General features: G+C 41.4%; 2 protein-coding genes across 7 annotated transcripts; one reads left to right on the top strand and one right to left on the bottom strand.

Annotated features, from left to right (window-relative positions):
- The first annotated feature begins 322 nt into the window (after nt 1-322).
- On the top strand, nt 323-4,424 carry prkar2ab (protein kinase, cAMP-dependent, regulatory, type II, alpha, B). Of its 3 annotated transcripts, none has more exons than XM_078283583.1 (10): nt 323-576; nt 1,075-1,097; nt 1,186-1,325; nt 1,431-1,537; nt 1,659-1,812; nt 2,110-2,211; nt 2,427-2,501; nt 2,608-2,673; nt 2,887-3,025; nt 4,300-4,424. In XM_078283583.1, the coding sequence occupies exons 1-10, from the start codon at nt 323-325 to the stop codon at nt 4,422-4,424; spliced, it is 1,185 nt and encodes a 394-aa protein (XP_078139709.1). The 3 variants fall into 3 exon arrangements, with proteins under 3 accessions (XP_078139709.1, XP_071781951.2, XP_078139708.1); XM_071925850.2 differs by having other exon boundaries at nt 323-572; nt 1,062-1,097; XM_078283582.1 differs by lacking the exon at nt 1,075-1,097 and having other exon boundaries at nt 323-572; nt 1,159-1,325.
- A 1,184-nt stretch (nt 4,425-5,608) lies between these two features.
- On the bottom strand, nt 5,609-25,642 carry LOC139932149 (msx2-interacting protein). Of its 4 annotated transcripts, none has more exons than XM_071925841.2 (15): nt 25,422-25,642; nt 23,713-24,027; nt 19,895-20,371; nt 19,552-19,706; nt 17,046-17,246; nt 16,724-16,875; nt 16,505-16,630; nt 16,283-16,396; nt 16,068-16,181; nt 15,756-15,856; nt 7,851-15,282; nt 7,676-7,744; nt 7,341-7,535; nt 7,018-7,176; nt 5,609-6,647 (listed from the first exon to the last, which is right to left on the bottom strand). In XM_071925841.2, exons 1-15 carry the CDS (start codon nt 25,502-25,504, stop codon nt 6,516-6,518), a joined length of 9,825 nt encoding a protein of 3,274 aa, XP_071781942.2. In that variant the 5' UTR covers nt 25,505-25,642; the 3' UTR covers nt 5,609-6,515. The 4 variants fall into 4 exon arrangements, with proteins under 4 accessions (XP_071781942.2, XP_071781940.2, XP_071781944.2 ...); XM_071925839.2 differs by having other exon boundaries at nt 19,552-19,709; XM_071925843.2 differs by lacking the exons at nt 23,713-24,027; nt 25,422-25,642 and adding an exon at nt 21,990-22,086 and having other exon boundaries at nt 19,552-19,709; nt 19,895-20,368.
- Nucleotides 25,643-25,862: the final 220 nt, after the last annotated feature.

Consider the following 25,862-nt stretch of genomic DNA (forward strand, 5'->3'; position numbering starts at 1 on the left):
TTTGCTTCTGGGACGATGGTCTAGGCAGAAGCACATACAGTATATCAGACGTGTGGGACATAATATAGCTGGTGACCAAAAGTCAACTGCTCGGTAGGCGTAGGTTCTTTTTGTTATTTGTGCAATAGCCGAAATTCGGTATTTCAGGTATTAATGATTGAGTTTCTAATAAGTGTCATAGACCTTGATTTAAGGGAGATGCAAGTCTTACTATTTTCAAAATGGCATACACAGTTTTGATCTAGAAATTAGTACCTTCAAGTATTAAGCCTTTTTTTGTCACAGGTAAATTCTAGACTGGTTTGGCTTTCAAAACTGAATGATGAGTAGTGCTGAGATACCAGTTGGTTTGAAAGAGTTGTTGCAAGGATATACGTTGGAAGTACTACGCCGCAGGCCACCAAACTTGGTTGAATTTGCCGTGCAACATTTCACACGTATTCAAGAGAGCCAAAGGAATGACCAACATGCTAAAAAACGCACCATTAAATCTGCTCGGAAAGGGGTAACTTTTGATACAAATCCAAGTAAGTCCACGAAGGATGATGAAGAGGAGGAGGAGGCCATTATCAGTGAGTAATATTCCATAATTTTCACATCAAGTGTTGTGTGTTTGTCTTAAAAACTTGGAGTATCACCGCTCCCTCTACTTGTCCTCCCTCTACAGTTGATGAACATTTTGTGTCACAGATATTCCATTCCCTAAACATATCTGTGTCATGGTACCCCTGCAACACTTGAAAATGTATGAGTAGCATATGCCATTTGCTAGATGCTTTTATCCAAAGTGCATACATTTTTAGCATTAGTTGCTCCATTGGGAATCAAACCCCTAAGCCTGATAGTGTCAGCGCCACACTCAGTAAACAAAGCCACAGCAGCATGTATATAATAAAGAACGTAGCAATAGTTGCTGCCCACAGGACAGTTTGCTGCATGATGGGCTTCCTTACTCTGTGATAGGCTTGTCAAATCCAGTCACACATAATCACATATGTAGTGTAGGCTACAGTATGTATTTTTTAATTTCTTATACATACCTCTTTCTCTCTCTTCTGCAGAGTCCACTTCCAGTAAATACAACCGCAGAGTATCAGGTCAGCAACTGGAACAACACGTATAATGAATTCCAAATAGTGTTCATGTATCATGGTACAGTGTTTTATTGGGTTTGTGTTGCTGCAGTTTGCGCAGAGGCTTATAACCCAGATGATGATGAGGATGATGACTCGGAGCCTCGTGTTGTGCATCCCAAAACAGATGAGCAGCGGCGGAGACTTCAGGATGCATGCAAAGATATCTTGCTGTTTAAAACCTTGGACCAGGTACAGCAGTTCATATGAGCATTTGAAGCAAGATATTAAGAAGGATGAAAACAACTGGCTGTCCCCTTGATGATTATTCTTCTTTTTTTATGTTATGTCCTCCAGGAGCAGTTCTCTGAGGTGTTGGACGGCATGTTTGAGGTGCTGGTCAAACCACAGGAGCACATCATAGACCAAGGGGACGATGGAGACAATTTCTATGTCATAGAGAGGTGAGTGAGTGAGAGATTGTGCTCATAATTTCAAACTAGATGCTGTTTTATCTCTCTCTTGTGATGTCCTCCTCTCCTTAAGTAGTTTTCCATCTTCCAACTTTCCATCTCTGTCTTCCAGGGGTGTGTATGATATTGTTGTGCAGAAGGATGGAGTGAGTGTGTGTGTTGGACAGTATGACAATAAGGGTAGTTTTGGTGAGCTGGCTCTCATGTACAACACCCCGCGAGCTGCCACCATCATTGCAACGCAGGAAGGTGCCCTGTGGGGCCTGGTGAGTCGGACAAAGGACGACAGCTTTCACTGCTCTATTATATCATGCAGTATTTACAAGCGTGGATGAAATGTTTATAACTATAGTCCCTGCTCATAGTGTTATTGCAGGAGCACAATGGATGAAAACGTAAACTAGCCCTGTCATAGGATTTAACTGTAGTGAAGCATTTCTGAAAAATAAAAACTAAACTACAGTAGCAAACCCACTCTGAAAACTGAAACAAAACTAAGACTGAAATCAAACTTGAAAAAAAAGAAAACCTAAACTAATATTACCTGGGTGGGTCTCTTCCAGGATCGAGCCACCTTCCATAGACTCATTGTGAAAAATAACGCTAAGAAGAGGAGGATGTATGAGGCCTTTATCGAGTGTGTTCCTCTCCTAAAGTCTCTTGAGGTATGCATTAAAAACACATATTCTAAATGCAAACAAAGTAATAATCAGATATCTCTGTATATCACCCTTCACCTGATCTGTGTAACATGACATGGCATATGGACATTATGATATTGTTAGTTACAATATTATACTTCAGCCATCCTTTGGCAAAAACAATAAATGTTTTTGTATTTTTTTACTATCACTATGTTTCTCATTTTCCCCTTCATAAGCTTTCTGAGAGAATGAGGATTGTAGATGTATTGGGAGCAAGAGTGTTCAAAGCTGGGGAGCGCATTTTGATGCAGGTACAGTATTGGGACATTTCTTACATTATCTTTGGATGCTATTACATTTACTAATGGTTAGGATGGACTATAGATGCGGAGTTTCTGCTGCTTTCTGTACTTGCAGGGGGAGCTGGCTGACTGTTTCTACATTGTGGAGTCAGGAGAGGTGAAGATTATGATAAAAAGCAAAGTAAGTAGGCTGTCTGACATACTACACATTGAATTGCTCATTTAAAATAAAAAAAAAGTTTCATCTTGTTCTTCACTGTGTCTTATCTATTCTAGTTCTTGCTGTAGGTGCCTGTAAAATTTTAGATTTTTGTGTCTGGTAATGTTTGGTGTTATTGTACCATTAAGATTGTGAGGTTCATTGGTTCCTTTAAAGCTTTTTCATCTGTTACAGACAAAGGCTGGCCAGCAGGATAACACAGAGGTTGAGGTTGCTCGTTGCACCAGAGGCCAGTATTTTGGGGAGCTGGCACTGGTTACCAACAAACCACGAGCAGCTTCAGTTTATGCTGTGGGAGAAACTAAATGCTTAGGTATGTTATATACTCACCATCATTTTTCAGAAGTTAGAGCACATTCACATTCAGCTTTCTCCACCTCATTTTCAGTTTGAAAGATGCAAATGAACAGGATTGGTCCATTGTCAGAGCCATGAGGAAAATGCATCATCATGCAGCAATGAAACAAGAAGAAGAAGACGGGCTTTAGAGAACATTCAGTTAATGTCGGCACACAACCAGGAGTTCACAACTGCTTCCTTGCTGCCACTAATGTGAAATCCATATCTATCGCACATGGCTACTTATATGCAACCAAAATTCTATCAAATAATTAGCACACCAGAAATGCACTTTCACGTTTAGAGCACAGCAAGTTAAATTGGCTCCTCTTACATCCATGACTGAATAGGCCCGACTCCCACTTTATATTAAGTAGACAGACAAGGGGAGTTCCTGTTGAAGCTATAATCCCTTGTTGATTCCCTATGTTAACTCTAGTTAAATTAGTTTAAATGAAGGGGGGGAAAATAACATAATAACAAACAAACATATAATAAGAACAAAAATTGCATGTGTGCCATTTAGAAGATGAATGACTGAGCTTTAAGTTTCTTTGACGGTATGGTAGTAGGTGCTATGTGACTGGTTTGAGTGTCTCAAAAGCTACAATGCTGCTGTTTTTTTTAGCTTGTGAATGAAGAATTGACCATCACCACCCAAAGCACATCCGGCCAACAGCAAGGGCCGTAGTCAAAAATGGCTCATTGATTAAAGAGGCCAGGAAATGTGACAAGCTACAGTTAGTCAACTAACAAGTGGACCAGTACAACATTGGTGTGGAAAGACCAGTATAAGAATGCACAACCCATCATACTTTGACACGAACGGGGTGTAACAGCCGACAACCAGAGATCCACTTCAGTGGGCTAAAGAACAAAAACTTTGGACATTGGACAAATATTGCTATCTGATATTGGTTCCTGCTGTTTAACTGATGGAAGGATTAGGGTATTTAAAAAAAAACCCAAAAAAAAACATCTGCATTGATCATCATAATTTGGGTTTATTCCAAATATGGTGTTTGATTTCCCTCTGCTGAAAAATGATTTATTTATAAACTGCTTTTCATTTTTTTTTTACAGTCGTGACTCATTTTTAGAGGCTGCTACAGGCCTTTTTTGAAAATTACGTATTCCAATATATCCAACAGACTAATCTGTTTAACAGAACAAATAAATATGAGGCTGCAATGGGTTAAGTTAATCTTAATGTACTCATTCCCCCTCGTCTCTTGTCTTCTTTCTCAGTAATAGACATCCAAGCCTTTGAGCGTTTGCTGGGCCCCTGCAAAGAGATTATGAAGAGGAACATCTCCCAATACGAAGACCAGCTGGTGGCACTGTTTGGCTCCAGTGTAGATTTGAAACACTAGCAAATTGACTTGTAAGATTAATATATGATAATTAAATCAAACATAGAGACAGCGCATGTAACACAAGAATGATGCCTTTCCTTTGAGTTGTAAGATATACGGTGTTTCTTGTACGACATTTGAGGTAAAATGTATAACCTGTGAGTAGGATATTCTGTGTTTTTTGTATGACGTTGCTCATCACCACTGAAAGGACATCTAGGCTAATTAGTCAACTGACAGTCCAGTACAACATTGGTGTGGAAGACCAGTATAAGAATGCACAACCCATCATACCTCAACATGAACGGGGTATAACAGCCGACAACCAGAGATCCCCTTCTGTCAACAGCACTACAATTTACACTTACAGGATGATTATTAACTTAATAAGAATAAGTTTTGTAACAGTTGCTTTGAGTTGAAATCCACCTGTTTATGGATTCTTTCATTGGAGATTTTTTTTCTCTAGGCGTGATCTGTTGCTGTTGTTACTGATTTGCCAATTTTATATTGGATTGAATGTTTTTTAGAAGTTGAAACCGTAACTTAAAAATTAAGTTTATGCTGAAATGTTCAAATTAGATCTTACATCCAAGCTATCATGAGAATGTTGCATAACATATACCGATGAATCAAATTATAGATACATTTAAACTGAATAGATGGACTTAATGTTTTACAATAGTTTAACACTGTTCCATTCACATTCTGCAATTATTGTACAGTTCCATCACCAAATTATTGAATATAGCTTCCAAATTATACATTTAATTTGATGGACTTGAATTTTTTGGGGGGAATTGTTGCTGCACAGGGTTCCATTCATGTTAATAGGTAATTATTATACATGTCCAAACCACTTTCATTACTTAAGTGATATGCTGTGCCATCAAAAACCCACAACTGTTAACATTTCAACATACCCAAATCTGCTACACTAGAAAATCCTAATTGCCTGATATGCAATGCAAGGTTAGAAGACCTGTTTGTAATAAATGCAGTGTTTTTAAAAGTGCATCACAAATGGTTAAAGTTTATGATAAACAAATTTCTTGCCAAAAATGCATGTAGATGTCTTCCCACATCTCTTCAGACTAAATTTTGGCATCTTCAATATCCTACAAAATTGAAGCATCAGCTGCAAACAGCTTTCCAAAGATGAACAACAATCATATACATGAAATAAAAGATTGACTTTAATATTCAAGTTTTCTGGATTTTTTTTTTTATTTGAGTTACAAAATGTGAAGTGCCATCAGCAGACTCCACAGGAGAGCTTGCCAACCTGCTGTGTTACAAGTATTTACACCCCAAAAATCAAGGATATCCATCTAAATTTCCACACTTTGCGTTCCTGTGTCCATGAGTTGAAGTCTCTGTCAAGTTGTCCAAGTTCCATTGTCAAAGTTTAAATATTTAAAATATTTACAAAGTCCAGTATTCCAAAACTCCCAAATCACACTGTAGCTTGTTCAATGCAAAGGCAGGTGCAAGAGCTTTATCTGCTTCAGTAGTGTGTGAAAATGAGCAGAGCTGGTGGAATTAAGGAGCTGTTAATGGACACGGTCCTCTCTACAGGGTCTTAGTTTTAGAAGTTAATTCTTCCTCCTCTGAAAGGAAAGACTGAGCAAGGAAGTCTGTACAGAATTACTTAAAATTACATGTTGAAATGTCTTTGTATGATCCCTCTCTATGATCCTTTCTTGTGAAAAACTGAATATGACAATCATTAAAAAGACAGATGAAAGAAAAAGGCCACCCAGATCATTCGTCTTCAAACTTCCTGATTTTTTTCTTCAGAGTATCTCCGGACATTAAAATAAAACTTCCCAATAAATACAAATACAGCAGAGAAATGGTCATATAAGACTGCACAGAGTTCTGGTTTGGTCCATCCCTGAGTTTTGAGAAGGACAAAAATACCAGACAGGAGTGACAAAAAAAAAAAAAAAAAAAAAAAAGACTGATATGGAAAAAGCAAAAGTTCTGATAGGGCATTTCCTACACATTCCCATTGTGTCCAGGAAAAACAAATTCTCATATTCCTCTCTTTTCCTGAGGCTCATCATTGAGAACATCCACCGATGAGGCAGTTCCCAGCCGTGAAGGTTACACAGAGGTGATGACAATCATGAGGTGGGGCGAGATGCTGGAGATCCGGTTGAGGAGGTCGGGAGCTAGCTGGGATAAGTGGCTTTCTGAAAATTCGCATGGTGGGAATATCTGTAGCACATAAGCAGGCTAGAGAGAAAGAAAATCATCAATTAAACACACAGATTTAACATTTAGTCATTTGTATTAGATGAGCAATGACAAAGCAGCACTAAATGAAAATCTGCCACGCACATCCTATTTGAGATTAAAAATCTAGTTTTAAATATGACTTGCACTTAAAGATCACAATTCAAGATAATTTATGAATTTAATCTGTAAAGTGTTAACTTCTGTACAAAAAAAAAGCTCCTAATGAATCAGGCTTACAAGCCATTTCTTCAAAAGCAGTCTCTTTTCATTTAATGAAATCAACTCATTTTAATATCCAAAAGGAAGAAAACATGTATAAAAACATAACAGAGCAGAACTTATTCACACAGCAACAATCGTGTCTTACCTGATTGGAACCTGGGTTGGGGATGTTGATGATACCAGCAGCCAACTTGGCCTGCAAGTAGTTGATGAAGGCAGCCTTAAGAGCCTGGGTCTGGTTTAGGACATCATCTTGGTCTCGTCCACATGGCAGAGCTAGGAGAAGACAGAAGTCTGTGTCCCCCTGAAGAAAAAGGAATGTGTTAGCAGACTTCCCAAATTCAAAAAGTAAAAAAAGTGAAAAGTGACAATACTAATACAGACTTAAGGACATGTATACTTCATGGCAGCTTACTACACAAACTTATATAGGAACACCTAAATTCAAGGAGGGCAATTAAAATGTACCGTCATTCTTCTGGCTACACTCTCCAGTTGTGAAGCCTCAAGCCTCATTCTCTGGACAATTCGAAGCAGTGCTCCTCCCTCTTGTAGGGGCAGCGATCGATGAGCCAAAGCTTTGTTGCCACAGACAAAATGCAGCTGGACTGCAGCTGTGTCGTTTTTCAGCGCCAGCAGGCCTTGCCACACAATAGGGTACTTCTGTTTAAATGGACCAAAAAAAAAAACACAAAACAATTAGACATGTCAGAGTTTCTCAGACATACCAGACTCTTGTTGAGACCGTTCAAGCTTCAACACTGTTTAAATTGTCCCATATTTCTTGATGAATTTTATCTTACTGTGAGTAGCTGCACCATGTTGACTGGCTGCGTCATCTTGCCATCAGTTTTTGCTTGGAGGTCTGTACCCTAAGGATCCAAGAAAAAAAAACATTGTAATGTTATGTTACTTACAAATACTTCCTGAAATATGAAGACGCCAACACACACTAGCATATGCAGTGTATAAACTCACCATGGCTGGTGTGACATTCAGTGACGGCTGGTTAAGTCCAACAGGAGATGTCTCTGTCATTTGAGAATGGATGCCCCTTGGGTTTGAGTACATCCCTGAATACTCTGGGAAGGAGCCACTAGGTCCTGGTGGCATGAGCTGAACTCTCTGGGGAGAGGCAATAGCAGGCCCAGATGGTCGAATCCCCATTATTCCATCCTTATTAAGAGGGGAGTGCGGCCTCTTTGCTTCCAATGGCTTTGTAATATCCTTCTCAGACACACCTTTAGCCAACACATGTGCTCTCGGAGACAAGGATAAAGGGATGCTAGAGGATGTTGACGAGGGGGGAAGAGCCTCTTGAATGTGTCCAGCATGTGGGTCTGGGGCTGAACGCTCTCCCTGTTGGTGCAAGAGCACACGCATATCTCTTTGTGTCATGTATGTGTCCAACTGTAGGCTACTGCGCAGAGACCCGCGGGGATCTGACTGTATAGTCTCTGGTTTCAGCTGTGTGGCAGGTTGTCGCCCAGCACCCTGATGGAAGCGTCTAGCATCTTCCTGTTCTCCCTCATGGCTCCTTACAGAACTGGGGTTGACCTTGAGAACCATGTCTCTGCCAACAGCCTGGGGTGAGGTGGGCTGTTGCTGCATGGGACCAGACCAGGGAGAGGCATGAGGCTCACTATGCATTCCAAAACCCATCACAGAGAGAGGTGGAGTATTGACTCGAACATCTGCTTGAACAAGATGCCCCATTGGAATTGGTTGGGTAACACGGTGAGGAGACATCCGTCCTAAGCCACCATGGGTGCTGTGAGGAGGCATGATAACTGACTGTTCTGGGTGATGCACACCAGTAACATACTGTTGCATGGCAGGAAGGCCAGAAGGCAACATCACTGGGATGCCTTTGGGGGATGAGGAGCCTATGGGTGAAGACACTTTAGCAAATGGAGAGTGTGGATGACCTGACTTGCGGGGGGAACGTGGTTCCTGTTTGGCCCCACCGAGATGCGAAGGAGCTCTGTCACCAGCAGCTGTAACAAAACCTACATGGTTGCCAGGTGGAGACGGCAAATGGGGGCTTATTGCAGGACTTATGGCAGAGGTCCAAGATGGTTTAGTACCATCTGCACTGTGAGGATCAGCACCCTCTACTTTCTTTTGATGTTTCATCAGCATGTACTCTGGATGATGGTAACTCATTACTTGCTGGTTACCAACTCCCTGTGGCAGACGCTTCACTACTCCTTGAGGCCCAGATTGGTAAGGAGAGTCCATCTTTTCCAAACCTGTGCTTTCTTGTTTAATAGAAGACGAAGCTGACTGTGGCTTACCAGGGTGCCCATGGTCTGTCTGTGATGGAGGCCCCTTTTGAGTTCCAGACTGAGAATGAGTGTACAACTCCTGTTTTATCTGGGGCATGGATACCAACTGCTGAGATTCCATGTCACCTGCTGTTGCTTGTGGGATCTGGCTTATTTTTGCACTGATCCGCTGCGGTCCCTCAATTTTCTGGCCTGAGTGGCTCAATACTACCACTCCTTCAGACGTATTTACCCTCAGACCTGGGCTAGATCCAGTACTTAGAGTGGGGCTCTCAACAATGAAGCGCCCACCCTCCTCACCAACAGATGGCCCATGATATGATCCACTATAGGTCTGTTTGGGAAGAGTCATGTCCACACAGGGATTTCCAGTGTTCATGTTCAACTTCTCTTCAGGGTCAGGAGGGTTGCAAACACGACTGATAACAGAGGTAGCAGTGGATGCAATAACAGAGATGACAGACTTTGTCTCAGGAGATGGTAGTGAGGCTGGAGGTCGGACAATAGGTGGAGCTGGATGAGTTGGCACTCTACTATCGGGTAGTGGTGACTTATTTGGCACAACAGCTGATGGAGTATTACTTTCAGATGGGTGCTCTCGGGGGTGCTGATCTCGGGAGGTGGGTAGGTTACTAGGAACAGAACTACTGCCTGGCAGTGAAACATTTTTGTGTTTCATTAGAATCCGTCGCAAGTCACTAGTGCCATGATCAGTATCCATGTTTTCAGTGTCAAGGGGTAAAGGCATGTTTTCAGATGGTGCTACTTGCAAGACAGGTGAAGAGGGGACTCCTGTATCTTTAGAGTGATTGAGCCAGTCTGGTGGGGATACAGGAATTCTACTTGGTTGAATGGGCCTGATATTTGGCCGGTTAGGAGGCGGAGACAGGGATGGGGAGATGCACTCAGGTGGTAGCTGTTGAGGCTTTGAGCAGGTTGGACTCTTAGACTGGGGGCAGACAGATTTAAGATTTTGAAGCTGCTCTTTGGGAGATGATTCCGACTCCATGTTCACATCTGCAACCTTTACAGCCACAGGCTCAGGTTCTGGCTTCCATGTAGTGGCAGTAATGACAGCAGCTGCAGCTGCTGATGGAGCCATCTCTGGAAGAATCTTTATATTGGAAGGTGTGCCATCTGATGAAGGATCTGAGGATTCCTCGGGTAATGACTGTCTTTCCTTTAAGTCTTTTTTGACTGGCTTTTGGCTTTTAGAACGCTTAGGTGTTTTAGGTCTTCCCTTGGTGCCCTTCTTGGGTGTGGCTGGGAAGAGAGGCTCCTCCGGTATAGTGGATGCATCCGTTTCAGGTTCATCTTCCTTGTCTGGTGGAATGAAGACTTGCATCTCTGGTTCTGAATCCACATCTGCACTAATCACTGGAGCTGCTTGGGGTAAGGCTACAGTTACATCCTCTGCAGTAATGGAATCAATAGCAGCCATAAGTTCTGTCTCGCTTGCAGGATTAGATGGTTTTTCTTCCTCTGTGTCACATTTAATCTCAGTCTGTGGGACAGGTGGTGTCGGTGGCTCTGCTGGCAAGGCTGGGTCTGTAAATTTAGCAATATTCTCCACAGCCTGCTCTAATTCCAGCTCTTGAGAGAGCAAGCTTTTTGGTGTATCCAGTGGTTGCTTGTTTTCCAGAGTAGCATCCTCCTTATCTTCATTGCCAGAGCCCACTCTGTTACCACTACTAGACTCCAAAACTTGATCAGTGTGGTCACCAGGTTTGACCTTTTTTGAGCAATCCTCTTGATTCCCAAGCTCTTCATCCCCTAACTGAAGTAGATCTTTCACCTCTGTGACATTTAGTCTGATTTTGAGGTTCTTGAGGACAGGTGACTTCGGAGTCCGTGTCAACTTGGTTTTTCCTCTAACAACCTTGTCTCTCTCTAAAGTGGGTTTCTCTTCCAAGACTGGGGAATCTGTTTCTTTCCCATTTGATTTACCTTCACAAGCCTTCTCAGTGAGGATATTTTTCTCTTTGCCCATTTCTCTTCCTTGTTTGTCTTTCTCCTCTTTCTTTGGGTCAACCTTTATCGAGAGATCTTCTTTACATGAACTTGATGAATCCTGCAAAGCTAAGCTGTCTTCATCTGTAAAATCCATTTCCTGATCATCATCCTCAGCCAGCTCAGTTTTATCCCCCTTTCTAGTTGGTCCAGTTCCTGTGGACATGGAGATTTGATTTGATGAACCCTTTGGGATATAAGGAGAATGTTTTCCTTTTAACACTCTAGGTATTCGCTCACCACTTTCTGATTCATTTGAGTCAATATCTTTAGTGTCCATTTTGGATTTTTCTACTTTAACTGTTGAACTCTCTTCACCCTGTCGGCGATTCTTAGGAGGACGGCCTCGTCTTGAGGACGAGACTGGAGCAGGTGAATCCTGTTCCATATTTTGTTGTAGGGTTGTATCTTTATCTGTACCACGTTTTCGTGCAGAGCGTGGTGACTCAATAATTTCCTTTCCAGGCCGCAATGGAGCATCATCTTCAACTGGGGTGGCATACACAGATTTGACATTTCTTCGTCTTGTTCTGCCCACTGATATGCTCTGCTCTGAGACATTATCAGAATCTGGTCCATGAATAGGAGATTTACCTGTCGACTTAGAATCTGAACTGACCTTCAAAGATTCAGCTCTTGGGGATGACCCACGTTTCAGCTTCTCTTTGTCAATGCGTTCACTCTTGCGGGTGGCTTGTTTCTCAGAACTAGAGGCAGAAATGACAGGGACGGGAGCAACTTGAGCAGGGGATTGTTTATACTTTTTATTCTTCATTTCTTTTGCTCTTTGTTCTTTCTGAAGTGATGCTGGCTCCTCATTTGTGTCATTGTCAACAGGCACCTGCACTTTATTGACTTGATGTTTCTTTTCTACTTCTGGTTCTGCTATTGTTTTGTAAGTGTAATGGGCCTCTTTCTTTAATACATCCATCTCCTCTACAGGACTGGGTGGTGTGGGGCTTGTGGTTTCAGGCAGTTCTTGTTGGATTATCTCAGGATCCAGCTCTGGTTCAGAACTACTGACAAACTCCTCATGAGCATCGTTGTGGCATAGTTGTTTTGTACTCTGAGGTTTTACATCTTCGATAACATCAGATTTTACTTCACATGGAGATAGTTTAACTCTACCCACTGAATAACTGGGCTCTGGAGCTGCTAAAGATACAGGATCAGAATCAGTTGGCATCTCAATTGGTGGGTAGCGTGTGGATAGAAGATGTTCATTTTCTTTTACCTCTTCCTTTATCAAAGATGCAGGCAGCACTGGCTCAGGGGATGGATTCAACACAACACATTTCTCTTCTCGTGGAGACAATTCCTTGAGCACAGGTTGGGCAACAAAAGGGGGCACTAGTCTGGGTTCAGAACTCGGCTCCTCGGCAGGGCTAATGGGTTTAATTTCTGGCTCCATGACAGGTTCTGTGGTTCCAGGTGATTGCAAAGCTTGTTGCTCTTGATTAGGTGCTTTTTCAACTTTATTCTCATCTGTCAGCATTGTATCTCCTTCTTTAGCTTCTTGCAGCAACTGGTCTTTTCCCTTCTGTTGCTGCAGTCGTGTAAGTTCCAAAAAACGACTGTAGAAAAGGACAACTGGCTCAGAGTCAAGTTGGCCATCTGTTGTCCCTTGTTGACCAGTTTGTTGGTTTTGTGCATGCTCAGGTTCTTCATGCTTGCGTTCCAGGTGTTGAAGCCGTCTTGAGTCCTGCTCAAAGATAGAGCTGTGGAGGAAGCGTGAGGCAAAAAGTTCCCTGTGTTCCTGTTCTTCTGGCTTGGGCTCCTCCTTCCTGTCATCTAGCTTGTCTTCAGATCCACTTCGAATTTTCTTCTTTTTCATGTACCAGGAGGGCATAGCTCGTGGTGCTGGTTCTACCTTCTCAGTATCTTTTCTGTTGCGAAAACTTGCAAAGTGAGAATCATAGTCTAAGAATGACCAGTTGTCTTCTCTGGAGGATGAGAGGGATTTTGCACGTTCGAGCAGAGCCTTTGTATCTGGTGTGATGGTCTGGTCAAGTGCAAAGGAATAGAATTTGTTCCTCTCAAGATTAGCTAGTTTGGGGTCTGAAAACCTGTCACCCCTTGGCCTCTCAGAAAAAGGCATAGATGTGGAGGGCATAGGAGAGTGGGGTTTGGTGTCTCTGTCCTCTTCTGAGTCTGAACGTACCTCCCCAGGTTCCAAGTCATGCCAAATGCCGTACTCCAAACCCTTGCGATTGTGAATGTTTTTACTCAGACTTCTAGAAAAGTTTAGGTCAGGTAATAAATCTTGCTTGACTCTGCTCTCCCAACGCTTTTGTTGCTCTTCGTCACCACCAGGTAATGGAGTGTTGAGCTTGTTTATCTGTGTGTTGTGTGTCTGTTTGACTGATAGCTCCAGATCTGAGTGAATTTTGTCATCATTTCTACTGAATTCTTTCTGAAGAGAAGGATCCACAATCTCATCTGCATGGTAAGGAAAGTGCTGGTGCCCTGGAGAGGAAGTGTTGTTCCAGTCAGGATCCTCACTTTTTTGTTTAAAGCGCCTGTAGACACGCTCCCTCTTGACTCCTGAATCTCCTGAGTCAAATTGATCTAGTTTCTTGAGTTTATGAGATGGGAAATTATCTGTGACATCTTCAGGTGGTTTACCCACTTCATGGACAAGACTGCGGTGTTCAAAGTCCTCTGTTTCACTTCCTTGGGGACTTCCAGGTTTATCAGGTTTGTCAGATTCCTGCTGCTGCTGCTGGTGGAGCCTTCTATTTTGCTCCATTTGCTTGCGGTAACTCTGAGAGAGGTCAATGTCCACATGGTCTTCCCTGTCCTTAGCACCTCTGTCAATATCAGCAGTCTGAGCACCATATTTGAAAACAACATGTTGTTCTTGATCTCTTGTACTTCCTTGGTCTATATTCCCCTCATGTGAAAACCTTCTGGATGAATTGTGCCCTGGGTGTCGTTTTGCTTCCAATAGGTCCAAAGACCCCTCTGATTTCTCCCTCTGTCCTCTCAGCTCCTCTTGACCATCCTTCTGAGTGCCAGTTTTTTCAGTTTTGAACCTTGAGTCCCTACGCTGAGAGTCTTTCTGTTGTTTGTCAGTATCCATCTCTTTCAAATATGCTGAACTACCGCTAAAGTCTGAGGGTGGATTACCATCTTCCTCCTCAAGCCTACTTCTCTTCTGTCTAATGGTCCTACCACTGGCATCAGCAAAGCGCCTTTTTCTTGCAGCAAGGCGATCAGAATCCACTGATGAATCTTTTCCATCATTAATATCAGTCTTAAGATGTTTCTTGGGTCGATTTTTTCCATCCAGGTCTGAATTGTCGCCTTTCCCCATTTCAGATCTCTCATTTTTTAGTGTGTCATGGTGAGCAGTTGACAACTGATTTCCAGTGAGAGGGTCACTGTCCCCTTTATATTTCTGCCTCTCGTGTGTATCTTGGTCTGATCCCTTTACCCTTCCAGACCCTCCATCAAAACCGGTGTCAAGCTCTGTTTCAGGGAGCAGGTTGCAGGGGGACTGCCCCTTGACTTTTCTTGATTTAACCTTGTCAGTTTTGTCTTTGTCACATTTCTCTTTCCGTTTGGCACGCTTGGTTTTCTCAGCACCTGCCACACGCTCAGGTTGAGTGTTCTTATCAGTCTTGTCAGTCTTTGAGCCATGTTCCAGTGGGGTTTTTTCAGATTTGTCAAAGTGAGGTGGTGAGAGCGAGCTCACACTTCCACTTCGCTCAGAGGACTGGCTATAAACCCGTCGTTCCGAGTCTCTGGGGGCACGTTCAGATGGTGATGGAGAGACTGTAGGAGTAATAGGTCGCCGTGGATGGGAGGGGCTCCACCTACTACGGTCAGCCTCAAAACGTTCTCGCTCTCTTTCACGCTCCCTTTGAATGTATGTGTATTTTCGAATGTCCTGCTCAAAGGGGTCTCTGTAATCCCTGTACTCTCTAGGGTCTTCGTGGTAACGTGGGTCAAAGTGATCCCCTTGATAATGTTCCAGTTCAGGAAAACGCTCTCGGCTGCGAGCAGGATAATCCCTTCGAGCATCTTCTGGATAGAGGCCAGGGGTTCGTACATTCTCATAGTAAGCCCTTTCTGCTGTAAATTCATGGTATGGAGGTCTGCGCTCCTCTCTGTAAAGAGGGAATTCAGGGAATGGGAAGAGAAGAAAAGAAGCAATGAATTCTGTGCTCATCAAGTCAATTTATTTAGATTTCAGTTGTACTGATACTTCCAGATTCAGTACAATATTTATCTATGGGATTGTAATTCTAAGGATTAGCCTACATCATACAAATCTTACCAATATACACCTGTACCCATCAGTTGACTAATTGGTCATTATCTAATGTAGCTTTTGCATAAGAATCATGTTCCTTCAAATAAACACATCACAACAATGTTATTAAATATTTAGTGGTCATTGATGGTCCATTTGCTGGATTGCCTTTTTTGAAAAGGAGAATAAAGTGCAAAACAGCATTTTTACACATTTGCTGGTTGAGTGGCCTAATTCATTATGTGACAGAATTCCAACTATTAATTTTTAAGAGTTTCTTTAGTTGTGGACATTACAATTCATTACATGCAAAAATTTGTATTTTACCGTCGTTCAGGAGGAATTTCATAGAAGTCTCTGATGTCTTGCCCTGATGACTGCATAGACCGGTAGAATGCCATCTGACTCTCTTGACTGGCAAAATCCACCTATCAAGAGAAAAACATTGAATCAAAATGATTCAAACTGAATGAATCAAAAGTCCAAGGCACATTTCATGGGCTCATCTAGGGACATTAAAAACACTTACAATACTCCCAACACATTTTGGCATTGGCCTTCATCAGGGAGCTTCAAACAATTCATGTTCAAAAGTAAAAATACTTTTGCTTAATCAACACAAGGATTTTCATTTTTTACCTTTATTTTATTGCCACCAATCTTCCAGCCTTTGGTCTCCCTTACAGCTGTCTGAGCAAAATCTGTGTTGTTGTACAAGATGAGAGCCATCCCTTTCAATCTATCAAACACAACCTAAAAAGGAACAATTAAAATTAGGTTTAGAATCTTGACAATTTAACAGCACCATCAAATTCAGAAGCAGCAAGACCTTTGGCAAGAGAGAAAATATGAACCTTGACTACATGTCCATAGCGGCAGAAATGTCGTGTGAGGTATTGCTCTGTAATGTTGGAGGCCAAACCATCCAGCCAAACACATGTTGTGGGCATACTCTTCCCAAAACCAAGCTACAAAGGAGACAAAATGATATGCAGATGATATACACTGATTGAATTTGATATAAAAAGGTATGCAGATCGTGACAATGTTTGTATTGTTCACTGTAAAAACACTACCTTAAGTCTGTTGCTTCCCAGATACTCTCCATCCATCTTCTTTATGGCTTTGCAAACGCTGGCAATATCAGAATACTGCACAAAAGCATACTGAGGAACTCCATTTACTTTCTTGATGTCAATGTCCTTAGTGAGAGAAGACAAAACATTTAAGAGGCCATACTCAAATGTAACATGTATGCATTCACTTGTACAGTACTTTGTACCATAGTAACATACCACAATTTCTCCAAAGCGCTGAAATATGTCAAGGAGTTGTTGATAGCTGGTGGTCTTCTCAAGGTTGCCTATAAACAGTGTCCTTGTGGCCTTGGGGTGGAACTCATCTATCCGTCCGTCCAACGGCCTGAACTCATTTTCACTCTCCGTTTCTGAGGGGAGGAAAAGGTTTATCATAAATATCACAAATACAAAAAATACTACTAAAACCCAACCTTGTAACGCCACCAACACACATACATAGTGCAGACAATTTTATTCCACAAAAGTTTTCATCACAGTAATTAATGCATTTCATTATATTATATCAGTTATCACATACCAGGACCGTTCCAGGCAGTGACCTCAATGAGCATGCCAAAGAACAGCTTTCCTTTGGAGACTGTAAGGGCTTTCTCTTGATCCTCTTGTTGTCTAAAGAACACCAAACCATAACGGTCCTCTGATGCTCCATGAATCTGCACAGATGTCACTTTCCCATGTTTCTTGAATTCATGGAAGAGTCCGTCTTTTAAACTTGTGTCTGAATAGGAAAAACATGCATGAGTGTTATTTTAATGTTCCATCTTTAAAATAAACAGAAGATTATGAAAACATAACAAAAAGTAACTTTTCCACTGATGCTAGATCTTAATAACTATCCCAATCTGCGCCCCATCTATATGCATCTTTTCAAAAGAACTTATGTTTCCGAATTGCAACAAAAACAAACATGTCATACCTAATTTAAAAAATGGACTACAATGGGCCAAAACCTGCAAATTTCAAATGCTCTTATTCCCTGGTGGTCACACATCATGTGATATAGATAGAACGTGTGGGAGTGTTTTTCTCTAAAATTGATTTTCATTCTTGTGTCAGTCATTTTTTCATGTTCTTAATCAACATTAATGTTGTGATCTGCATATTAAACAATAGATTAATAAACTTATTTTGCTCTCATTATTGAGAGTTTCTGAGTGGCAAAGTCATTTAAAAACTCTCTACTTAGAACAGCATATCCATACTGCATTTTTTTGTAGGGCATGAATAATAAACTCACAATTTGGTCAGGTATGCATAAAATTGGGAAGGTTTAGGCTTGGAGGGTACCATGAGTCACAAACTGGATAAAATATGTATTATTTTGTACCATACAGGAATTTATAACTCAGCCGGTGATGATTAATAGCAGCTCACTAAGGCCGTGGACAGTTTCAATTACTTGCATAGATTACTAGACAGCATATTAAGCTTCCATGGAGTACAGATTACATTTCCAAGAAAAGCATTCTACACCTTAACCTTCTTGGGAGCAAAATAGCTCTGGGGTGAGCTAGAAACAAACTGCACAAATCCTTGATTACAAATGTCAAATCTTAGAAGATAATATTTTTGTATGGAAACATTTGCTGTAATCACAGGAGTAAACCGGCAAGAGCAAAATTGTGTGGATATCTCAGAATTAGGGTGACCTGTAATTTTGTCATCATGTCACCTGTAAATGCCGGTAAAATTTGTCTTTGGTGGATAGAGTCACCAGCCACACCTGGAGTATATAGTCTTTGCAGGGTTCAACAGTAACGGTTGCCTGCAGCAACCACATTTGGGCCACTGTCAACCATTACATGTCGTATGGTTGTCCCTGTTGGCAAACACATTTTCTGTGTAAAAAAAAATCCTCACTACAAGACAAAAAACTTTTGACTGGGGCTACATTGTGTTCATGTACAGTAAACAATTTTGTAACACTTGAACTTTCTGTAGCTAGTTAGTAATTACCTACTCGCATGTTAGTTTGCTAGTATTACTGGGATAACTTAAAACATCTATCAAATGTATCATTAATCTTTCCCAACAGCTGACTGCTTCTTTTTGCTTATGAATATTCACACAGTACCTGATTCCATCCATGAAATAGCATTGTAAAACGATAGGGCAATATGTTTCTAAGAAAAATGTATTATTTTGGCTATTAAAAAATATTCTTGGCAGGTATATTTTTTTAGTTTACCAGCCCATAGCAGGCAAGTCAAAAGTTAATTTCGGAGACTGGGTGCAATGAAAAACTGCATACAGAGGGCACTCAATGGCACATGGTTGGAGACCACTGTTGTATAAACTGCACAGAGTATTCCAGATGATGAATCATACCTCTGTTCCCACAATTTTATACTGGAAAGCACTACAAGCTGCCATGGGCAGTTAAAGCCCATAACAAGATTTTCACTCAATTTAAGTGCAATCAGCCACCTATACTCCAAATGTAAACTTATATATGTGTAAATACCACAGCTGAACTTTTTGAGCATGGCCAAATTTTGTATACCACTTTGGAAAAAGATTTTGTTTTATGTTCGGTGTGTATTTTGTGTTGTGCAGTAACATCCACTTTGTATTCCAATTTAGTGGGAAAATAATTTGTCACTGTGTGTGGACAAGGAAAAGTCTTCTACTCCATTCGAAACATGACAATCTACTGTTAGCTCTGTGTAAGTATGAAAAATGAAATGGGTTACTGGACTGAGCAGTTGAGACGCCGACTTACTTAACTGTTACCCTGCCCTACACAACAGTAGGCTACTATATACATGGTACATTCCATCTTAGAAAATGCAAACTATATTGTTTAAATATCAAATTCCTGCATTAATCTTCTGCATCTGCCTTAATCTTATTATATTATTATTAGTAGTATTCTATTATTATTAATCAAAAGTTTATAATTAATGACAGCAGTATTTAAGTACAGCCACTGGGCAAGCTAGCGCAGCATAACAGTCATGTTACACTGCCATGTTTGTTACCACCATAGCCCTTTGAAACCCTGTCGAGGATGTAAAACTCACCTGTGGAGCGCACTGGTAGGTTTTGCACCTTAATTCCAAAGCTTCTACGTGGCTCATCTGAATCCAGCACCATAGAAGACTGGGGAGGTGCATGTGTGGCAGATGATTGAACAGAACGTGCACGAGATCCATCACTTGAGCTGCTGTTTGAATCACTGCTGCCAAACATGAGAAAACCAGAGGACAATGATCAGAGACTTCAGTCTGAATCAGAGTACCATTTGCTCATATACAATGTTTGAGAATGGGGTTTCTCCACTGATAGAATTTTTTCCATCCAGTCAATAAAGCTATGAAACGCAAAGCGCTAATATCATATGGCACATAACAAAGCATGTCGAACCTGCCACTGCCTGTACTGCTGGTGCTGCTGACTGAATCAGAGCTCGAGGATCTGCTGCGGGATCGAGATCGTGGGCCCCTCCCAGGGGACAGAGGAGCTCTTTTAGGGGAGTGGGGAGCTTTGGGGGTTTGTCCCGTGGTCCGTTGTGGGGAAGGGTGTCGTGACTGTGAGGAATGAGACGATCGGCTTCGTCGGTGATGGTAAGTTCTATCAATACGTCGCCCTCTGTCGTCTCTGTAGAGGTCACGCCGTGCGGCACTGGTAAGAGTGAAGGGGTCTCGGATTCTGGAATCAAAATGTGGGTCTGATGCCTCAAAGCTTCCACCCATAGCACTGCTTCCAGGGCCGGCAGCAGCAAACATAGAACGATCACGGTAATAATCAGCGTTGTAGTGACGCTGTCTGTCAAAAGTGCCACTGCGCTCATGGTGTCCATACGGGCTGTGATCATAAGCACGTTCCCGGCTTTCTGAGCTACTGTAAAATAAGAACAGGATAGAGGGGAAAAGGGGGAGACGCAGTGTTATTTTGATTCCAAACAGAAATGGCAAACAACTTATTTTTTGTCAAAGCTTTTTTTTTTTTTAAATAATGCACAACAGTGAAAATCCAAATGGGCAGTAGTCTGTTAAAATGTCATCTTTTCATGATAATGCAGAGGCCCAGCTGAGAGCAGGCCAGATAAAAAGTGGGGTCAATTAAAGTAGCTTAATAACTGTGTAAAGTGCAGGGCAAATGTTGTTAATGTGCAGATCCTGTCATTTGTGCCTTGACAAGAGTTAATACCTCCGGCCATTACTCTGCATCTTTGTCCATTTTTGAAGAACATTCTTAACCGTAATGTGCAGATTCATAATTTTTCATAGCGTTCCAATGTGTCAAAAAATGTACCTTAAATTCCCTTAAAACATAAATACCACATTTAATGTAAATACCATGCTCAGCGGGGTCACCTTTTGATGAAAACTTGCTCCATTTTCATTTAGTGTAGCATCTAAGGAGAAAGAAGTTGTCCTCTTCCTGGGGCTAGTGCCCTAATCTTCTAACAACAAGCTGACACCGCAATGTTAGTATGGTATTTTCATTAAAATGTGGTTTGGAGGTTTTCAAGGTTTCTGAAGGCACAATGGAAGCCTATGATAGCAATGAATTAACACAAAAAGACTACCAAAATCCTCACAACTGGAGAAAGAAGCAGAACAGTTTGATTAATTTACTTCTATCAAGACATGAATGACATAGGTAATGTCTTTGTATACTGAAATGGTCGACTTAATGTGGCGCTTTTCTCATATCTAGACTGGCAGTAGCCTAAAATTACCTTTTCACTTTCTAACAACATTAACACTTATTAGCACACACAATTCCACATAAGTTCATAAACAGTCACGTGAAATTAGCTGCCCTGGACATCCAAAGGCACTAGAACCCACTTGCATCCATTTTGAAAATCTACAATTCAGCATCAAATCATACAATTCAGCAATGCTGAATTTTTTTATTCTGTGTCTAGAGCAATTACTCTTATTTGCAATCATTGATGAGAGTCAAAAATAAAACCCTGAGCACTTTTGGTGCCTAGGGATGTCCAGGGGAGGTGATGTCAGAGTCAGAGGTTGACTGTTCATTAACTCTGGGATTGATAGGACAAAATGTCCTATCAAAATGAAACACTGCTTTTAAAAAGGACTCAACTGGACATGTCTGCTATCAAGGAGCCCCCTGGTTTTGAAGCTTAAATTTAATGCCATGCAGATATTCAAAAAGACCTATCTATTCTATGTGATGCTGGGAAAAGAAGCGCTTAGATAACAAAATGACAAACAGCACTGAATTTGTAACCTAAGCCTACACCTAAAAAACAAATGAATCAATAAATCAATAAGTAGAGTATTTGTCTGACTTTTAAATAAAGCAAAGAGAGAGAAGAGTGACAGATACTGAGAGAGAAAGAGCGAGCTAAGAGTAAAAGCCACTTAAGAAGCATTCTGAATCAAAACATCTTCCCTAAAAGCAGTGCAAAATGTAAGAAAATGAGACAAGGTGCTAAGTAAGGTTAGAAAAAGAAAGATGCAGAGGGCAGAACAATACCAACCTTTTTGAAAAGAAGTTACCGAACCTAATCCAAATAAAATCTAGGTGGTCAGAATGTGAGAGCCCGAATGAAAAACAAAAGGGAAAAATCATTTGATCTAATTAGGCAAAAACTGTTCCCTTGAATCGTACTGCACGTAATCTTCAAATATTGAGTAGAGCACCAGGCCAGTAGGTTGTTGATGTATAATCCACAATTAGGCTACTTAATTTTCTTCATTGGATGGAAAAAGGGAAAACAAAACAACCAAAGAAATGGATCTCTTAATGGATTTCAGGATATGCAAAAAACACAGCAATATATGATTTTAATACATAAATGTGAAGAAAAAAAAAAAAAAAAAGATGACTTAAACTTCTGGGTATTTCAGCGCATTCCAAGTGGGACATACAGTAAGTTGTCAGCCGGATGGAAAATATATCCACCTGGGTCAGTCTTGTCTTCTAGTACGAGAAAGTAGTAAGTTCCAACAGTTATGCTTCACCTTCAAAAAGGTCAAATATTTATTCCTCTTTGGATAATGTTAATGTAGTTAAATGGCACACAAGCTTGCAAACCCGCGAACACTATGATCACCGGCGTACATAAAATCCCTGCTCATGGGCATGATATAAATTCCAATTTCATGGATCCTATCAGGCGTATGGATCGGCAGGCTTCATCTTTTCGCAATAATTCAAATTACTTTGAAAAAGCAGACTTCAGCTCTCTGTAGCAAGTACATATTTTGAGTTTTCTTTTCTTCGGCCCAGATATTGAGGCCTGACAGCTAAATCCACACTTGAGTAGAGTAATCCAAAGGAATGGAAGTTACACCTATCCATACTATGGTCCACATCGATACATCCAACATGAGGTATCGTATTGCGTACTTCCAAGAGGATACATCCAAACGATGTCGTCTTCAGGTGTCTTCATGGCCATCAAGCCAAAACAAAAATAGCTCCACAAACTCTGGTGGTTCGTTGTTTGGATCCTCAATGTTCTTGCAAATTCTTCTTGATATAGCCTCCATACTTAGGACAAATAAAAATTTTAATCTTGTCATAAAGTGATTGAGATAACCTAGGCAATATTCACTAATGGGCCTTGGCTATGATGCCTGACAAGTGTAAACTTCTTCCATCCATTAGTTTAAAACGTTTAAATCCAGAACAGCGCGTATCCAAAGGTGCAAAGCTGGTAAAAGTAGTCCAACCATCAAATGGTGCCAAGAGGAAAAACAATTCTACACACCGAGATGTGATGTCATTATATTAATGATACTACCTGAATAGATTTATCAAAGAAAAGTGTATCCTTCAACAGTGAAGATTTGCTTCCAGTTTCAAGTGATCCCAGGTAAAAATCAAGGTTAGATCCCATGTTGTGGAGGAAAAAAAATATATAAAAATCCAATAACTGACCAGGATAGATTCCCACAAAATGTAATAAATCCAAAACTCACCAGGATATTCCTCATAGATGTAATATCCAAACCAGAAGCCAAACCTTGAATTATAGTTACCTTACTAAATGATAATGTGTAGTTATTTTACTTAGATCCCGTGGGCAAGGTGAGCCGATTAGGATGAAAAGTGGAACGATCCCTAGATTACCTTTGCGTAACCCCTTGAGGCATCTATACTCTAATAACCCAACTATGTGATTAAGTTTTAGTGGGATAACACCTATCTGATACCTAGATTCCCCAGGACTTTAAGGGGAGACCATGTCCACTTACCCATCTATTCTCCGTTCATAACGTCCCTCTCTGGTGTGGAGGGACACAGGGGGGCCAAACACTGGACCAACTGTTCCCCTAGAGAATCCTGTAACGTCTCGACTGCTCGAGGGGGGGTTGTCTTCAAGGCCCCGAACAGCACTAGGGACTGACCCAGGTTCATTGTAGTCAGTTCGGAGGTCCCTGTCTCCCATCTTGTTGACAGCATTGTGAGCCTTCTGAGCACTTTTGATATCCACAAAATCCACAAAGGCTGCCACGCCACCCTCTGACCCCCGCTTCCGCAGAACTTTAACACTCTCCACACGCCCATACCTAAGAGGGAAATGCAATGAAACAAAGAAGAAATTACATACACCAGCTAGGAAGAGAAGGAACAGGAACAGAGGAAGTGCAGTTGTTTGCCATCCATCCTGCTTGCTAAAGTCTGGCAAATAAGAGCAAGAAAGGTAATCACTCTACAGGCAAACAGTAATGAAGCACAAGTGATAACGAATCCATCCCAAAAATAAACCAAATCCAGTCTTCCTTTAACTATTGTTTCCTTTAAGGACACCAAGCAGGACTGAACTATCTGAAAAGTCTTTTAAAGTGGGGCTGCATCTACAGTGAATACACTGGATGATTATGTTTTGTGTTATGAGTAGTACTGGGAGGATTCCTAACATTGAATTTAAAGTTATACTAACGTTAGCTAAACGTCCTTCCGGGACCTAACACGTCAAAGGTCAATGTCTGACAAGTGCAAAAAAAAAAGCATATTTTCAAATGTATACCATTGGCTGGCTAATGTCAGCAAGCCACTGTTGACGAGGCACTGTGATTGTTGCCATTAAAGCGAGACAGACTGTAATGTTAGTTGTGTGTAGTTTATAGAGGCTGCGTTTGTTGATCGGTTGCTCGAGCGGCCTTTGCTTTACTTAGCCAGTAAACGCTAGCGAGACGAGTTAACGTTAGCTTTCAATCGCGATTTATGTGAAAACAGAAACACTAATGACAAGTGGGCATTGATGGCTCCATTTAAAATCAGTTACTTTATTTTAGCGAAAGCTAAAGCTGCTTTGCAATTTAGTATCTTGGCCAGATTAGCTATAAAATAACACTGTCTAGCTGAAGTTACACAGCGATGGCTACCGACGTCAGGCAGCTCTACCACTTGCTAACGCTAGTTAATTAGCTACGCAGCTCACTTAACGGTCGCCGTCCGTAGCTGTTTATGTACATCAATGTAATCCTCATCACATGGCTGACTCGACATATATATGTCAGATGATTTCACGGGATCAAGTAACTGTTTACACAAGCCATTTAGCTAACTTGCTAACAAGCTAACATTAGCTACCTCTTTACTGAACATGGAAACGTCTTGACTTGAGCCTTCCCACAAAATGGTTGGTTGGGTGGTAGATCGGTAGCTAGCAAACGTAGCTAGCTACTTGCCTCTTGGCATTAGCAAAAGTTAGCTAAACATTAGAAAACGTAAACATTTGTATTTTTGTGATTTGGTTTTCGTGCAGTACACGTTATTTTATAAATACAGCCTAGCTGCAATCTTAGATAGGCAGCGCACCTGAAACTCCTTTGACTAGAAAACTCAAAAGACAGCTAGATGTATTAGCTTAGTCGCAAGCTAGCCATTGCAACTAGCTAATGTAGTATTGAACCTAGCGCGCGCTACCTCACCAAAAGAGCCCTCTTGCGTAACCTACCGTTTAAAATGTTCGACAATTTTCTCCTCTCGAACATGTTCGGGTAAATTTCCCACCCAAAGGTGTCTGGTTTCCCGAACCATCTTGCACTACACTTTCCCCCGTTATACACATATGCTCTCGCACGTTTTAATCCCCGCCGGTCGGAGGTCCGCCTCACAAAATGAACGACGATGGATTCCGTAAATGTTCTCGGCCTGGTTGCCTGGCCGTTTAGCTGCGTCCCCGATCTCTGCGTGTGGATGTGTGCGCTTCCAGATGGGGTGCGAGCTGCGCGGCTCCCGGGCTGATCTACCGTGAATTTGCGCGTGCTCGAGAATAAGCACAACAGTCAACATGCATGCGATTTATTGGCAGCCTGAGACATTGCAGTGTTGTTCGATAGTTAACGTTGCTGATTAGGATAACTGCCTTTAGCCTAAAGGTCCGTTCGTGGAAAAC

Source organism: Centroberyx gerrardi, chromosome 5 (assembly GCF_048128805.1).
Source record: "Centroberyx gerrardi isolate f3 chromosome 5, fCenGer3.hap1.cur.20231027, whole genome shotgun sequence".
NCBI classification, from domain to species: Eukaryota; Metazoa; Chordata; class Actinopteri; order Beryciformes; family Berycidae; genus Centroberyx; species Centroberyx gerrardi.

What these genes read in the sequence shown, in the direction of transcription:
- prkar2ab (XM_071925850.2), top strand. Translation starts at nt 323, where the DNA reads ATGAGTAGTGCTGAGATACCAGTTGGTTTGAAAGAGTTGTTGCAAGGA. An exon ending in CTCTCCTAAAGTCTCTTGAG is followed by an intron (nt 2,212 to 2,426) that starts GTATGCATTAAA and finishes CCCCTTCATAAG; the next exon opens with CTTTCTGAGAGAATGAGGAT. An exon ending in AGATTATGATAAAAAGCAAA is followed by an intron (nt 2,674 to 2,886) that starts GTAAGTAGGCTG and finishes CATCTGTTACAG; the next exon opens with ACAAAGGCTGGCCAGCAGGA.
- LOC139932149 (XM_071925839.2), bottom strand. Translation starts at nt 25,504, where the DNA reads ATGGTTCGGGAAACCAGACACCTTTGGGTGGGAAATTTACCCGAACAT. An exon ending in AGCAGTACAGGCAGTGGCAG is followed by an intron (nt 19,710 to 19,894) that starts GTTCGACATGCT and finishes CATGTTTGGCAG; the next exon opens with CAGTGATTCAAACAGCAGCT. An exon ending in AGCGCTTTGGAGAAATTGTG is followed by an intron (nt 16,631 to 16,723) that starts GTATGTTACTAT and finishes TCTCTCACTAAG; the next exon opens with GACATTGACATCAAGAAAGT.